General features: G+C 35.1%; 2 protein-coding genes across 3 annotated transcripts; both read left to right on the plus strand.

Moving 5' to 3' along the window:
• Positions 1-943: 943 nt before the first annotated feature.
• On the plus strand, positions 944-10,241 carry LOC136814992 (sorting nexin-10-like). The gene is made up of 2 exons (XM_067071425.1): positions 944-980; positions 9,118-10,241. The coding sequence occupies exon 2, from the start codon at positions 9,147-9,149 to the stop codon at positions 10,053-10,055; it is 909 nt and encodes a 302-aa protein (XP_066927526.1). The 5' UTR covers positions 944-980; positions 9,118-9,146; the 3' UTR covers positions 10,056-10,241.
• Positions 10,242-11,880: 1,639 nt separating this feature from the next.
• On the plus strand, positions 11,881-17,084 carry LOC136814993 (oxygen-dependent coproporphyrinogen-III oxidase, mitochondrial-like). Of its 2 annotated transcripts, XM_067071426.1 has the most exons (6): positions 11,881-12,238; positions 12,534-12,662; positions 13,154-13,305; positions 14,128-14,239; positions 14,791-14,978; positions 15,365-17,084. In XM_067071426.1, the coding sequence occupies exons 1-5, from the start codon at positions 11,983-11,985 to the stop codon at positions 14,823-14,825; spliced, it is 684 nt and encodes a 227-aa protein (XP_066927527.1). In that variant the 5' UTR covers positions 11,881-11,982; the 3' UTR covers positions 14,826-14,978; positions 15,365-17,084. The 2 variants fall into 2 exon arrangements, with proteins under 2 accessions (XP_066927527.1, XP_066927528.1); XM_067071427.1 differs by lacking the exon at positions 12,534-12,662.
• The last annotated feature ends 83 nt before the right edge of the window (positions 17,085-17,167 follow it).

Genomic DNA, 17,167 nt, shown 5'->3' on the forward strand with positions numbered 1-17,167 from the left:
CTGCCTATATCAGTTATCAACTTAAAGTAGATTTTGTTTTATTTTCCTTGAAAATGTAAATCTGAAGAATCTATTTCAATTTTTTTAAACGATGAAATATATTTTGTAAATATTTACTTTCAATATAGAATTCTCTTTGTTAATTATTTTTCCTGGTCTCCCTCCACACGATGCATATCTTTCGTGATTTTTTCAAACACTAACATATATTTTACACGTCTTGGGAATGGGCTCTTCCAGAAAAGATTTTTACATGGGGGTGGAGGATATATTGTCCGGGGGGTAGCAAAAAATCATCAAAATTTGCCTTGTCCGGGGTGTAAATTTGCTCTGTCCGGGGGTAATTTGGTGTATCCGGGGGTAAAACCTATTGTTCGGGGGGGGGGCCAAAGTCACCCTGTCCGGGGGGGTAAATCACTAAAAATTGTTATATCCTCCACCCCCCATGTAAAATTTTTTTCTGGAAGAGCCCAATGCCCTTTTTTAACGACTGAACTTTTTTTGATTTTTCTGTCTGGTTTACTCCCAGTTTGCAGAGTATGGCAAGGCTTAGGCTGCACACATCCCCTCTGATAAGTTTTGCATGCAGCCTAGGCAAGGCTGCAATCGAGGAAAAATTCGGAAATACCAAGTTCTGCACTGGAAGAGCGCATCTGATAAGTTTTGGTCCGGACAAGGTGAAGGTGCACCTTAGCTGCACTTGAGGGGAAAATAGCGGAACTCTGCACTAGGGGTTAAAAACCCGTCTGCACCTGCGAAAACCTCAAATTTGGACTTTTTCCGAGTTGTGCACTCGAGATCTCGAACTGCAAACTGGGTTTGCTCCACAACACAGTCAAAAAATATTAACAATAAATTTTTTAATCCGATTACCCGTTTTTCCCGATTCGAAGAAAACGGGAAAAATTACGATTGGATTCATTTTTCAAGAAAGCTCGTGATTTTGACCTCCAGACAACCTCCAGAACAGCAAAGAAAAGGTATAGGATCCAAAGGTATATCTGTAATTTTAATTTTATGTACATTTTATGCCTATTTTCAGTAAAAAAAGAAGACAAAGTTTGCAAGAATTACAGCATATTTTTTTGGAAAATTGGGGTAAATTGGGTGGGAGTAGATCTTGTATTTTCTAGTCTTTGATCTCAAGTTTTCTTTTTGATTATCACCAGACGATCTCAATCGAACGGAATCGACGATCGAACCAGTCAAACCAAATCGAACGCAATCGACCGATTGAAATTCGATTGTCAATCAAACGTCAAAATTCTGGGTAATATTCGATTGGTTCGATTGTTGTTCGACTGGTTCGATCGTCGATCGATTCCGTTCGATTGAGATCGTCTGGCTTTATTCTTGCAGCTTCCCAACATCCAAGCTCTCAAACATCACAAGCCGAATGAAATTACTTTCGATTTTCTGTAGAAATTATGCGATGAACAATCCGGGGGTCAATGAATCGACGATCGAACGCAATCGAACGCAATCGAACATCAATCGAACGCACTCGAATATCAATCGAATCTGAAAATTGCGGTAACATTCGATTGAGATTCGATTGCGTTCGATAATCGAATTTCAATCGGTCGATTGCGTTCGATTTGGTTTAACTGGTTCGATCGTCGATTCTGTTCGATTGAGATTGTCTGGTTATCAGTTGGGTGTTTTTAAGATAAAAACAGCAATAAGGGATCCCCGACAAAAAACTTTCAAATTTTTTATCGGAATGCCCGAAAAGGGGGCTAGGAGTCCAACTATATACCGATAAAAAACAAGTATTGGGACGAAAAGCCAATTTCTTTCTGATTTCGTCCTCAAATTCCACTGAAAGCATGCAATTTTCACTTGCTGTCACCTTCGTGCACAAATTTGCAACTTTACAAAAATATTTTTCCATTGCCAGGCATTGTCAATCAAACTGTTTGATTACCGAACTAATCGAACCCTATCGAACGATTGCTGTTCGATTAAGGAACCCAATCGAACTACCTATCGAACAAGGAAAACCTTCGTAAAGTTTGACTGTTCGATTCAGTGAAGTCAAGTTTGAAGATATTCTTTATTAGAAAAACAGTTAAAAGCAGTCAAAACGCAATTTCCCTTACCTCCTGAGTTTGTCTTTGTTATGCTAAAATATAACAAACCTTTGTCCTGCTGTCTAATTACAAAAACCTCCAATCACTACTTCTCCGCCATCTTGTTTCACTTTAAATGCCGTGTTTTAAAATTCCTTAGCTACATTATATGTACGGAAAAGGTTTTCTCCAGGTTTTTTTCAATCTCGGGATTAAACTTCGAGGGCGGTTCCGTCCACTTATTTTTATTTCGGCGTTAAGCGCCCCGGGATACTTAACAATAAAAGAGATTTTAAGATTAATGTTGAAAAGCATATTTTTTCGATAAATTTAGGCGATACTCAACAAAAAATAAGGTGGTTTTAAACAAATCTTTGACAAATTGGCGTTTCTTTCTGTTCTAATATATGCAAATCACGTCGAACAAAGATTATATTTCCGCCTTGACTTTCACTTTCGCTTTCGTGTTACGCGATTCCAATTGGATGAATACTGCTCGCTAACAAATTCTGATTGGCTGTAAGTCTTTAGCTTCGGGATTCTGATTGGATCATTTCCCGCGTCACGGTTGAATTTTGATTGGTTGAAAGTTTCTGAGCGTGAATTCTGATTGGATGAATACCTGAAAAGTAAACAATAGTATGTAAGTATTTTGCTTATCAAAACCTAAAGATTTCCAGGGGGTTTTATTTACTTTACATGGCGATAATTAAGCCTACAAAACACCGAGAAAAAAACCCAACATAGAACAGGTGTATTTTGTAATGTAGAATATGATAGCGTGAATCTTTTTGATATTCTATGTCAGGATTTGTTCTCAATGACCCGTAACTATGCCCGGGGTACCCGTTGCTAAGACCTTATGTTAAAAACGAAAGCGATTACGGCAAAAAGTAGCGATTTTCGTAATACCTCAAATATTCATACTTGAGACTGTACTGCGATTATACGATTATGTATAGTTCGATATTGTTCGATCACAGTTCGATGAATCCGATTGACAAGCTAGCTGTAAAACAGCATCTAATAACATGAAAAAGGACCCTCGCGGCGTTCCGGAAACGTCTGGAGCAAAAAGTGCCGTTTTTATCATGCTCCGGAACACTGGAAGATTCCGGAGCACTTCCGGTGTTCCGGAGATAGATTTTCGGCAATTGGTCTGCACCGGAACTCCAGAACGTTTCGGAGAAGATATCCAAGATATAATTACGATAGCGCTCGCTGTGCTAATCATGTGAAAACTACTGCGCACGTGCATATTTTTAAAATATCAGCTGACTCACATTTTTTAATTTTTTCGATATTTCCACCATTGATGCTTCCGAATATAATGTGACAAATTCAATTTCATTTAATGGCTGAACCATCATATTGTATCAATATTTCGAATATTTTTTGTAATGCTTAAAAAACAGTTTTTTATCATGTGTTAAAAATCACTTGCTCCTGAAGCACCGGAAGAGCTCCGGAACTTTCCAGAGAGAAAAATAGTGTTTTTTTAACTGCTCCGGAAAACTCCAGAAGTTTTCGGAGTGCTGGGAGGGTCATCATGAAAACCAGAATATGATTCTTCAATGGGAATCAAAACTATAAAGTGCACTTACAAACATCAATTTGTCAGATCTAACAAAATCAGTAACCGCACTGTCATCATTGACAATAAAACAAACTATTTTCTGTCAAGAGCCTTGTAATAATTCCAACAACTTCCATCGAAATGATCTATCACAGCTCAATCAACCATTTTTAGCGTGGTCCGAGGATTGAGCCGAGAACTTTTGCAGAGCGCTTGCAGAACGCTTGCAGAACGCTTGCAGAACGCTTGCAGAACGCTTGCAGAACGCTTGCAGAACGTCTGTGAGTTCTCGCGAGGGTGAAAAACTTCAATCTGTCACTCATTTTCTCAAGCGAAGAGAAAGCAAAATAAATTCTAGCTTTACGATAGTACCGTGGGGGATGATCAATGGATAGTATTCGATTATCATTATCCCTTTATTTTCATTCCTAGAACTTTTGCAAATGAAAGGAAAAATAGAAAAGTTGTATTTTTTACTGCTCTATTCACATACTGAATTGAAAGATCTTCTATGTGACGTTTTTTTGCAAACTTCAAAAAACTTATTTTTGTGCCGCCTTTGCAGGACTTTGACTTAAGTGCTTGCATGCAGCATAGGGTACAAAGTCCAAACATGTGTGAGAAAGCGGAAAACGCTAGTGTGGGTTGGATAAGATCGAATGATAGGTGAAGACATGATGTTATAAAAAGACTGAATATATTTGACAATGAAGACATACTAAATAATCCCTAACTTTATCTTAGCTGATCTGGATTATGCCAATATATTAGTTAGATGAATTTGAATATGAAGATTCATGGTTGTCTTGTCGATGGTCAGGCTTCAACTGTCCTTGCTGGAGAGAATGGACTCTCAAAACCACATGGCACAAGGAGGAGAGCTCACTCGGCCCAATCTCCCAGCAAGGAACTCAAAGGAGAAGTGCACTGGGGGTCAGTAGAGATCTAGACTAGCCTCATGTTCAAACAATGATCTCTATTGTCAGGGCAAGATGGTAGACCTAGCCATAATATATATTATACAAACATATTATCCATGTAACATATAATACATCCTATAACATACATAAAACTTTCAATCATAATATATATAACCTTAGTTCTGGTTCCTTACACATGCATTTCCCGTAATTTTTGTATGAAGAGTTAGGCAGTGCTGCAAATAAGGAAATGTGAGTTGGCCGGCAATTTTTACGAGCGTAGCATGTAAATTTTGAGCAGGGGGTCTGAGAAAATTTTTGGAGTCTTACATTGGCTAAACACCTATTTTAATTTAAAATCTGTTCCTCTTTTATAGCGGTATTAAGCATCTAGTTGGGTTGTAAAGCACTTTTTTATGCTGCTGTCAGTCAGTGTTTCTTTAATCAAAATATTTTCAGGCATGCCAAAGCTATTCACTACCTAGAAAGTATTAATATTGCCTATAGTATTGTTAGGTGCACACAAGTAGGGTAGTGTTTGTAACGAAGAAATTTAGATAGGTCAGCTATCTTTCAGTGATTCAAGCGTTCAAACTGTAAAATTAAATAATGACAAACATAAGAAACTAGAAAGAAAATGTGAACAAAACTAAGTTCTAAAGCTAGAGTGAGACTCGTACGAGTGAAATGATTAAGTCCAGATCCTATACCGGGTGTGCCACAAAAAGTTACCCTCTTTGATTTGATATTGCAGGCAGTAGAAAAGAGATTTTTCAAAGATTGTTTCCGAATCATTCAGAGGAAAGCCTAACTTAAAATTTGGTGTATCACTTTTTAATTTTACTTCATTGGTTCAAAAGTTAGGTTCAAAAATCTAAAATGTCAATTTAAAAATATGTCAAAAAAAGGTTGTAAATACGAAGGAACCAACTTTTTAGAGCAGTTCTTATAATTATAGTTTGGTAAGTATGAGGAACTAAAAAGAAATGTAATTAAATTGATTAAAAATTACGAAAGAAGCCTATAAATTTTTACCGGACAAAGTGAAAACGTAAGCTTCAGAATGACCGGTAGAAACTACGAAATGACCGGTAATTACCGGTCACCGGCCGTTATTTGCAGCACTGTTAGGTCTATACTGATTGAGGTTCGATCAGTTCGATTAAGATTGATGAAGTTTGATTGGTTCGATTAGTTCGATTTATATATACCTTGCCCCCCAATTTTTTATTTATATTCATTCCGAGAGCATATTGGCGGCTGCCCAGCAGATTTTTTTTCTGTACATGGACGGAAGTATCATCAACGGTCGGGAGTACCTCATCTTTGTTGTTTGGTTTTGTTTTTTGGAATTGCTTATGTCAGGGTTGGTAGTAACGGCTTGTCACTGTGCCGGGTGCATACTCAGTGTAGCTGGAACCTCGATATTCCAGGATTAGAAAAAGCTATACCTGTCGGCAAAAAGAATTTTCCCGGGGGTTTGAGGAATAAACAGAACTGCTGTCATTTGTTTTTTATTTAACCATATATTTAAATTTGCACTCAAAAATACTTAAATAAATAAGTTAATAATATTCAATATACTATTTGTATCTCTCAGAAAATAAACACTTACAGAACGACATAGTTTATCATTTGGAATACCCCCGTGTTTGGACCATTGTATTGTGGTCACAAAATAGGGCGGAAGCTAAGTAACTCCCTCAGTGCAAGATTGTCGCCTCATCTTTATTCGCCCATGCGAGAATGCGAGCTAATCATTTTTTCTCGCGCGCTCAAGGGGAAAAGGAAAGTGATTGATATTCTTTGAAGGAAAAACGTCAGAAACAAACCCAAAGACCAAAAGATGTATTTTGTTGTTGAGAATCGATCCTGTGAAGATGAAAAAATTTCTGCTATGCGTTTTTTCGGAACGCTGAAAAAGTCTAATTTCAATCTTCCTTAAGGTAAAGAGGTTGCGAGATTTGGATTAGCGAGGCAAAAATTGCTAAAAAGCTGGTAAAATTGTAATCCTCAAAAATCGAAGTTCAAGCCTCAATGATACTCGGCGCCTTGGGCCCCGCAGGGTTGCTAGTAACAGCTGCCCACAAGCCATCCTCGCGGGCCATCCAATATCTATCCCATCGGATGGGACAAGCTGGAGCTTTTACTAGCTCTTTTACGATTTGGTTGGTCGTTGGTCGATTTGTAAAAAAAAAGATCGTAATTTTTGGACCTACCTCCGGGTACCCCGGTGGAGGTTCTATAAATTAACCCATGTCCGTTCGTCCGTCCGTCCGTCTGTTACCAGCTTTTCTCAGGATTGGCTCATTAGTTTTTTCTGATTTTTTGCACAATGATGCAAAATGGCAATGCCCAGAACGTGACGGAGCCCGATTTTTGAGAAAAAATTTATTTGGGCTAATTTGGGCCAAAAACTACCTAAAAATAGGGTTTTTTGGACTTTGTGCAAAATCCTGTCATTACTTTTTTCTGATTTTTTGTACAAAGATGGAGGGCAAGATTCTCTAAAGAATAGCTGAAGTGGTTTTTCCCGGAAAATTCTTATTCGCCTTAAAAAACGGATTTTCGTATTTTGGGGAAATTCCCTTTAACCAAATGAGAAAATATAGCTTTTCTCAAAGTTGACTCATTATTTTTTTCTGATTTTTTGCAGAATGATGCAAAATGACAATGCCTAAAATGTGACGGAGCCAGATTTTTAAGGAAAATTTTTTTGGGCAAATTTGGGCCAAAAACAGCTTATTAGGTTTTTTGGGTCTGAATGGTTTAAGTGATTTTCGTATTTGGGGAAATTCCTTTTTACCATTTTACATTATTCAACAGACAAGCTTTATTTTTCCATTCTGAATTTTTGTACAATTATTGTCACTTTTTTCTAATTTTCATCTGATGTTAATCATTAGGTAGGTCCATTCAGCATGTTGCTTGTTATTACTTTCTTTAAAGAAAGTGCCATCTCTATTATATACTTCAAATGAGCAATGAGCGAAGCATACATATTAAAAAAGCTTGAACATCAATCAAACTCATCGAACATCAATCGAACCCTATCGAACTTCATTGAACAAAGAACAGTCGCGAGATCAACGCGATGATTGACATGATTGGAGAAAATTGTGTTTTCAAAGAGGTAAAAGTTTGTTTTGAAAATTTTGGCCGATAAGAGCAAGGGGGGGAGGGGGTCTGAAGCTTATTGGCCCAATGCCAATAAGAAATTTGAAAGTTTTTTTCGAAGACCCCTTATTGCTCATTTTGGCAATTTTTTTTTTTACTTTTCTGCTGATTCAGCATTTCATTGTTGAAAAAATTGCCGTTTTCGGCAATAATTGCTCAAAAGAGCAATAATTGCTGTTTTTATTTTAAACACCCTCAACTGATTATATGTTAACACGTTGGCTAAAGACCCATCGGGTGCATGACTAAAAGAGCCATTCCAGAAATTTTCTGTATTCATGATATATACACCACTCAAGAGTCTTCAGAGAACTTTTAAAATCTTCCAGAAAAAGTGACGTATTGGGTGGAAAATTTTAAAATTTCTCAATCTCAGCACTCAGCTAAGGCAAAAGACTCTCCAGTGGTGCATATCATGAATACCCCCTCTGGATGACACAACTTTTTGCAAAATTTATGCCCTCAAGGAGAGGAGACATTGGAAATTCCACATTTCTCATTTTTGAGAAAATGCCTTGTAATTTGATCATTTTTGAGAAAAAGCCTTGGAAATTTATCTTTTTTGAACTTTAGGCTTGGAAATTTTGAATTTATCAAAAACGATTTGCCCTTAAAAATCTTTTGTCGTCTGCCCCCCCCCATATATCAGATATATATATGCCCAAACTTTTGCAGGCCACTTGGCAATTTTGAATTTTAAAGAGTCTTCAGAGGCAAAAATCCATAAGTTTGTGGTCCAAATTTGGCCTGATTATGTACAGCACTTAAAATACATAAGAATACTTCTGATGATGGTGATAAAAGCTTGAAATTTGGCACAGATGACCCTTAGAGGGTTTAAAACTTAATTTTAAACAATAACACAAAATTTAGTCACCTGACCAACTGCCAATTAATGTAATCAGATGGCTGAGTAAGAAATTTATTTTTTGAAAATATTCAAAATCTGATGGTCACAAAGAGCAAGAAATTCTGATGAAAATTGAGGTATAAAGCACGTTTTGAAAATGTTCTAACAAAAACTTCATCAGTCTTTCCAGGCAAAACTTAAAAAACCTTATAATGTTGGAACATTTGACCAAATTTTATGTTTTATATAAGAATTCATATACATATATCTGCAGACACATGTCTCGTCCTTCCCAGGACTCATCAGTGCTGCTCAAGTAAGCGAGCATAGACTGCTGTTGTCACCAGAGTGCTGAAACACCATGAGTGTTGAGCTTTGCATAATCGCTTGTGGTAAGCGGAGAAGCAACGCTTTAAATCAGATGCCCTCATCAAGGGGTTGTAAACATGATTTTTTGTCTTCTCCCCTGAGCAAAACTACCTCTATAATATTTTTTTAATACTTTATAATGCAAAATAATAGATATAAATGAATGAGCAGGAAAGTACACTATGGCTGGTTATGATCATTCGAAAGGAATTGGAATTAAAGAAATCACTGTTGTTGAAGTCAGGAATCCAATTGTTCAACATGAAGGTTCATTGAAACAATTCACAGACTATGAAGTCTGTATAAAAACAACAAGTAAAGCTTTTATCATTCCCCAATCCTCAGTAAGAAGGAGATATTCAGATTTTGTTTGGTTGAAAAAATGGCTGGAAAAACAAAATGATGCTTTTTCAAGAGTGAGAACACCTAAAATGCCGCCAAAGAAACTTATGGGTAAGACTGATCCAGATTTTATTCAAGCCAGAATGCGTGGTTTACAGAAATTCTTGAGAAAGATTATTGAACACAATGTCTTTCTTTCAGACAAGGCTCTTCATCTTTTCTTACAAAGTACCATGAAAGTGAAACAAATTGAATGCTATTTGGTTGGGAATTCAACAAAAGAGTTTGTCGATAACAGTGATGCTCTTGTATCTCATTTTGAAGCTGAAAAGAAGCAGACTACTCAATCTGTGCTTCATAGTATCAGCGAGAGTTTACCAATTGAGCAAAACGATGATAACCAGAGTGAAAGCTCTAGATCTAGAGCAGCAAGCTCCTATGGAAAAAGCCCTTCCTACAGTGCAAGCTCAATCAGTACTAACTCTTTGTTGGACTCATTTGAAGCAATAAGTGTTTCTGATTGTGAAGCCAATGACCGTGAGGAATTGACGTCAGTTGCTGTTATAGAGCATTTGAAAATAAAACAACTTGTGCGTGAAAGTGAGAATAAAGAGGAAAGTGATGCAGATAGTTTGAAAGGAATGCAGGAGGATGAAAAGAATTTTGACCTTTTGGATGATGAACCGGTGAAGGATAAAAACAATGGTTCTCAGAATAGTCTGGCTGAATGTGATAGACAGGACAAATAACATAACAAAATGTTACTTTAATTTTTTATTTTGATATAAAACATATTTTTCTAAAATATAGATAAACTACTCTTTCAATCATAGGGTTTGGGTGGAAAGGCTCTTAAGGCCATGTTAGACACAACATTTTTTGCCAACATTTTAGAGAATTTTCTAAAAATTGGTATAATTTTACCATATTTGAGCGTGTAAACATGTCTTCACATCTTAGAAAAATTTTAAATTTTCACATTTTTGAAGATGTTATGAAATCTTGAATAAAAACTTATTAAATTTTCATTGAAATTTTCATTTTTAGAAATTTTTCAAAAATGTTGGGAGAAAGCGTTGCGTCTGACACAGCCTTTATAAAGTTGACAAGGTCTCAAAATATTTTGGAAAAAAATGCAACATCTAAATGTGTTACTATGGATTTTTTTCAGTCTTGACACACTAAACTAGTACGTTATTTATTAGCCTTGAAAAGTCAAATTCACTTTTTCGTAAAATACACAAAATGTCATTTATTTTTTGTTGATTGACCAACATTTTGAATTAATTTTGAAGATTTTTGTCTTTTTTTATTAGAGATGAAAAAATTGTAATTAATTGCTGTAAATATTTTATATGAATTTGATTGAATTTTTATTTATCGATTTTATTAATTATTTTTAGAATTATGCTCTTACTAAATCATACATCAATTTTCATAACAACATGAAATCATTCAAATGGTCAAACAGGGGTTTTTTCACACTAGTTCATATACGTGCCAAAGTATGATAATATTACCTTTACTACTAATTGTAGAGAGGCCAACTTGAATCATAGTTTGACTGATACTTCCTTAATTTTTTTTAGGGGGGGCGTTTGTCCCTGAATTTCTCACCAGCCGTTTAAATCCTACTACCAAGTGTGTCACTGTGTCAGGCTTCAAACTGTTAGGGAGAAATTTGATCTTTACAAAACACACATCACTTCAAAATTGTCTAGAAAATCCTTATCATTTATGTTTCAACAGATTTTTTCTACCGGGTGTGCCACAAAAAAGTTTCTCTCTTTGAAACTGATTTTTCGAAATCTAAGAATTAAGAAACAACAATTTCTATTCCATCAGAAAGAAGAAAGATAAACTTAAATTTTGATTGGTCATTTATTCGATTCATTGGATATATTGGATATAAGCGATATCAGAGCCCGATTCACATCCCCTATATCAAAACTAATTTGGGGATGCATGCAGCCTACACCCGTTAGGAATCTCTTACTCCAATTTATCAAACTCTTCAAAGCTCTCCATGGAAAATAGTCTTTTTTCTTGTGAATGGTAGACAAATCCTATCACAGTTAAATTTTATTATCAAAATTTTCTTCAGTTTTATATTATATACTATTTTACAGAGAACTGCTTTTGGAAATAATCTGCTACATTACTTAGAGAAGAATAATCCTTTTAAAATTAAAAACTAATTGAAACCTCTTAATCTTCAAAAATAAGTTTCATTGTTTGTAAGGCTAATCCCCCTCGAAAATATAGTTCAAGAGTAACAGATTGAATTTTATTTTTTATTTTTAAGAGATTATAGAAGATCACTTAATGTACTTAAAAAGAGGGAAATTTCACCTTTTATACTGTGTTTGTTTTTGTATAAGTTTCACGACATCCAGGCTCACTACAATGATTAAAAACACAGCAAAGTTGTTTGTGTGAAAAATGTCAAAATTTCACCTGGAAAAGTTTTTTTATTGGTTCAGACTCACAACAGGCTAGTATTTTAATTCAAAAAACCTTTTAATCTATTTTACATGCATGTCTCTCGCCCTTTGTCTTTTATTCTATAGGTTGAAATAAAAAAATAAGAAATCGAAAATTATAGACAAAGTCAGTACATAAAATAATAAATAATTACTCAATTTCTGATGGTATGGATGGTGGAAAAAATTGGGAATGGCTAACAGAGAATTCCTTCAGAAAATTGACCAATTCACTTCAGAAGACTTTTGTGCTGAGTCTATAAACTGTCTTCAATCTCTCAAAAATGAATCAAAAACTGATGTCAAATGTCGTATGGAATTGTTCACTATGTACCTTCAAGAGAAATTGGTCAGTGCCTTACAATCATACGAACCAACAAGATGCTTTTGTATTGACCGCTGGTTGAAGGATGACACTGGTGGTGGAATTAGTTGCGTTTTACAAGACGGTAAAGTCTTTTACAGTTTTTTATCTCTGTCATTACTTGACCTCGGGCAATATTTCTCAGTACAGCCCTCACTAACCGGTCAAATCGAGTGTAGTATGATGCATAATAGGTTCCATCCCTTGTCTGTTTGTTATCTCTCTGCTGAGTCAGCAGTTTCAGGATCGAAAGAAGTTTCAAGGATGAAGAAATCTAGGGAGAACAAGTCAAGTGTATTTTTGCTCCTCATTAAATGAAATTCATAGAATTGAATCTTCCGCTCTGACATTGATCATACTTTCTTTTTTTCTCCATCTAGGAGATGTTTTTGAAAAAGCTGGTGTTAATATATCTATTTTGAGTGCCAACTTGCAAGAAAATCATCGGAAAATCTTTGAAAGCAGAGGGAGTATGGTAAAATCTGATCAAACAAAATTCTCAGCGAGAGGTTCGATTGTTATCATTTTTAAAGTTGTCCCGTAATTTACACTTTACTTCTTCATCTTTATTATTCCACACGCTGACTCAGCAAAAAAATGATTAATTTCAATACGATTTGGATTGAGTTAAAGGACATACCATTTGCTCACTTACTTTGCTTAGACACATTCTTAACAAAGGAAAAAACAATTTTCTCTTCTTGCTGCGCCACACGATCACTAATTTTGAGAAATGTTATTGTTAACTATGCTTTGTCAGTATTCATGATATGCACCATTACAATGTCTTCTAGGGGATCCAACAGCTGATTGTTTGAAAGTGACGTATTGACTGACTTTACGTCACCTACAACCAATCATCTATTGGATCCGTGATGTAATTTCAGAATACATTGCAATGGTGCATATCATAAAAAGAGGGTCAGGGTCACCTTTTTCTATGTCATAAATCTTTAAATTTTAACCTTCATTGCACTTCGTTGTGTTTTATCTAATTTAGGTGTCAGCTGCATAATTCACCCAAAGAATCCTTTTGTTCCATCAATGCATTTTAACTTCAGATACTTCGAGACATCAAACAATGAAGATGAAATTGGCCATTTTTGGTTTGGCGGTGGAATTGATATGACACCAACCTATTTGGATCAGCAGGTTGTTATGCAGCCAAATACAAATAATTATATATATATATTTAATTCTTTTTTTTATTCAATTGGAGTAAAATATGAAGCATTAAGATTGTAACCATACTGTGTCAATCAAACAGAATTGACCATCAAAGAAATGAAACAAATTCTAATTACTTGGTTCAGAGTAGATCCAATTACTCTGTATAGCACAACTGTGGTGTGTGTGATTATACAAATATTTTATTGATGTTGTTCTTGCAAATGAGAAGAGGTCCTCCACATAGTATGTTTGCAAAACTTTTTCGGATATAGCCTTTTCTAATTCAGAACACTGGCGTTGGGCAAAAATTCTGGGTTCTATAGTACAGTGAGCACTTTTACGTCGGCAAAAGCCAAATTTACGTCAGAATTAGAACGGCTGAGACACTCGACACCCCCTCCCCTTGTATGCAGAGAACACTAGATATGCCTTCATTTAAATAATAGACACGCTTTTGCTAATCAACCTCCCCCCTTTCACTGCAAACGTACTATGGATAGCCTCGAATGATAACTCAATAATATTATATTGTTAGATAACTCTACTTTAGACAGCCCACTTTTCGCCCAGCCTATTCTGATTGTGAATTAAAGTTGGCATAAAGTGGACTGACTAAAGTTAATGCATTGCCCTCTTTTGACGTCAATGCAATGACTTCTTTCAATCTTTTCCAAGCATAGATTTTAACTACCAACTTTTTGTCTACTCTAAGAATTAAAATAGGCATAGCAAAAAGTGAAAAGTCTAAACTAGAGCTTAAAATTTTATAAACTTGTAGTTCATCTTCTTCTTTTTTTATTGTAGGATGCTGAGCATTTTCACCAAACAATAAAAACAGCCTGTGATAAACATGACAAAGATTATTATCCTCGATACAAGAAATTATGTGATGACAGTCTCTTCCTAGAAATCTGTGGTAACTTTTCAGTTCGAATTCAATTTGGATTTTTGGTCATTTTAAACTCTTCTTTAGAACATTTATGTAGTCTAAACTTCTCAAAAAAATTCTAATCATGCAATTGAATACTCATGTAATAACTCTCATAATAATCTTATCGTTATTCATGATATCCGTTGCAATGTCTTCTAACGTTAATTCACAGACCCAACAACTCCTTGGTTGTAAGTGACGTAAAATCTGACAATACATAATTTGCAACCAATCAGCTGTTGGGTTCGTGATGTAATGTCAGAAGACATCACAATGGCGCATATCATGAATTCTTATTATTCTGGCGACCGTAGCATAAAGGTAGAGCATCCAGCTACGGTGCGCAAGGTTGTGGGCTCTATCCCCAGTCAAAATGGGTTTCCCCAACTAAAGAGAAATCTCTAGTTGGAAAAAAAGGGAAGAGTAAGTGGCGCCCTCTAGAAGTCTCCCATCAGGTAGACAGCTATACGAAAAGGGAGCCTTCGGGTCGCCCTCGACTGCGGTTGCAAACTTACTACAACTTATTTCTCATACAGATGAATACCGAGGTATTGGTGGGTTTCATGTTTAATGAATTGAAGGATGGAAATCTTGAAGATTTGTTTGATTTTGTTGTGACGTGTGGACACGCTGTTCTACCCTCTTACATACCTATTGTTAATAAACATTTAAATGATCCTTATGATGAAGAGAATATCTTTTGGCAACGACAAAGGAGGGGAAGGTATATGTTTGTTGGTGGTATTAATTTATAATATTCATTTTTTCATCAATTTTAACTACATTTCTTTATTTTTGTTTAATAATAGCTACATATTGGTCATTTTGGCCTATACATGTTATCTAACATCAAATTAGAAACTATTCATTTCATTTTCTCGCATGTCTGAAAACAAGCTCCAGTTTAGACGGCCGACCTTCGGCCCTGCCAATTCTGATTTTGGAGTAGGCAGAAAGTGGGCAAAAAGTTGGCAGTTAGTGGATGGGCAGAAAGGTTGACAGACGTAATAAATCTTCTTAAAACTGCCTACGAAATGTAAACTTTTTAAAATTTATTCCTTCCTTTCTGTAACTGCCTGTTTTTGTAATTTTTTCTTCCATCTTTTTCAGATATGTTTTATTCAACCTTTTGTATGACCGAGGTACACGTTTTGGTTTACTGACACCTGGCATAAGAGTGGAAAACGTTTTAATTTCTATGCCATTGAATGCTGCTTGGGATATTCGTTATGTACCTACACCTGGTTCAAAAGAGGATGATATGTTACAGTTTTTGAAAAGGAAACCAAAAGACTGGGCATGATTCTTGTCTTTATTGATTTTCTTCAAACATTTAAGTTTAACCTTTAAAATTTGCATGAAACTTGAATTAAAGGCTACTCGGGTTAATCAGGGTTCTTAGTCCTAGAAACATAAATTCTTTTTAATGTCGTTTATCCTTTGTAAACCTGGGGACCTAATCTTATGTCGATTTTAGGGGTTAATAGCTGGTTTAAAAGATTTAAAGATGTAAAAAGATTTTAAGGTGTTAATAGTTTTTCTGTTTGTTATGTATAGATTTAGTTTTATTTGTAATGTATAGATTTAGATTTATTTCATTTCTATGAATTTGTTGTATGTTTAGTGCTTTTTTTGAAAATTGATTAAAAGTAAGATATGGGGACGTGACTTAAAAAGGGCCTGAGTTGGATAGAATAGCGTGGTGGGTTGGGGAGGTGCCTTCAGCCAAAAAGAGGAAATCTGTTCCAAATCTGCTCGCGCAATACTCTAAAACATATTTCTCTTGCTATGGGGAGGGGATGGGTTGGTGTATTATTTTTTAATTTTATTCCATTTGTTTTTTGGGTATAACTTTTGAACCAATGAAGTAAAATTAAAAAGTAATACACGAAATTTTAAGTATAACTTTCCTCTTAATTTCCGAAGCAATTTTTGAAAAACCTTTCTACTACCTACAATATCAAATTAAAGAGGGTAACTTATTTCTGGCACGACCAGCAGACTATTCATAATTTTAAAAACTATAATATAATTTTAACTTGTTTTTTTATCATTGGTACGAAAGGACCAACAAGATTGTAAATTGCATAAATTTATCAGATGATATTCAGATTCGATAATTTTAATCACTCTGGGCAGCTTAACGAACACCCGATCTGTGGTCAAGGTCCACCGCGTTCACAACCTATGAACGTAGAAGACTTTACAAATTCTTCTTGGGTTCAGTTGGATTTTAAAACTTTATTAAGATTTTTTATTGATACACTTAACTATAGATTTTTTTTAAACAGATATCTTATAGGTAACGTATTAGCATCATCGTCTCAAAACCTCAATTCTGTACATTTGTTTACATTTTCCATTATTAGGATTTTTAAAAACAATAATTTTTAGCTTTTTTCACTTTTTTTCTTTAATTTTTAAATTATTTTAAGTATTGTACATTTTTTCTAGTTTTTCTAACCCCAAAGTAAAGCAGATTTACCCTAAACATGTTAGCTTTGTTGGTTCGGTAAGAACTTAACAGGCCGATGATTTATGGAAAATCTGCCAACTTTTTTCACGGTTGCCTTTAGTGCGGAAAGCTTCTGGCGCGTTTCCTGTTGCTGTAAGTAAAAGGCTAATAATTCTTGGCTCAATTTAGCATTATTGAGCAGTATCATTCAATTCAGAGCCATTTTAACCATAAAGAGAAATTGTTTAAACAAATTATCAAGGCTTGTATTGATACACCAATGTGTGCATATTTCATTTTCATTTTTAGATTTTATAATTAGCTTTAATTTTTCTTTTTAAATTCATGTTAATTCAATATATCAGAACATTAGAATCATCATTTTCAGTTTATTAAAAAAAGTATTTTCAACTTTGCAAAATTCGAGAAAATCTTTCATCACAAGCTACTTTGAACAC

This window comes from Clytia hemisphaerica, unplaced genomic scaffold (genome assembly GCF_902728285.1).
Source record: "Clytia hemisphaerica strain Z4C2 unplaced genomic scaffold, Clytia hemisphaerica genome assembly, whole genome shotgun sequence".
Classification (NCBI taxonomy): Eukaryota; Metazoa; Cnidaria; class Hydrozoa; order Leptothecata; family Clytiidae; genus Clytia; species Clytia hemisphaerica.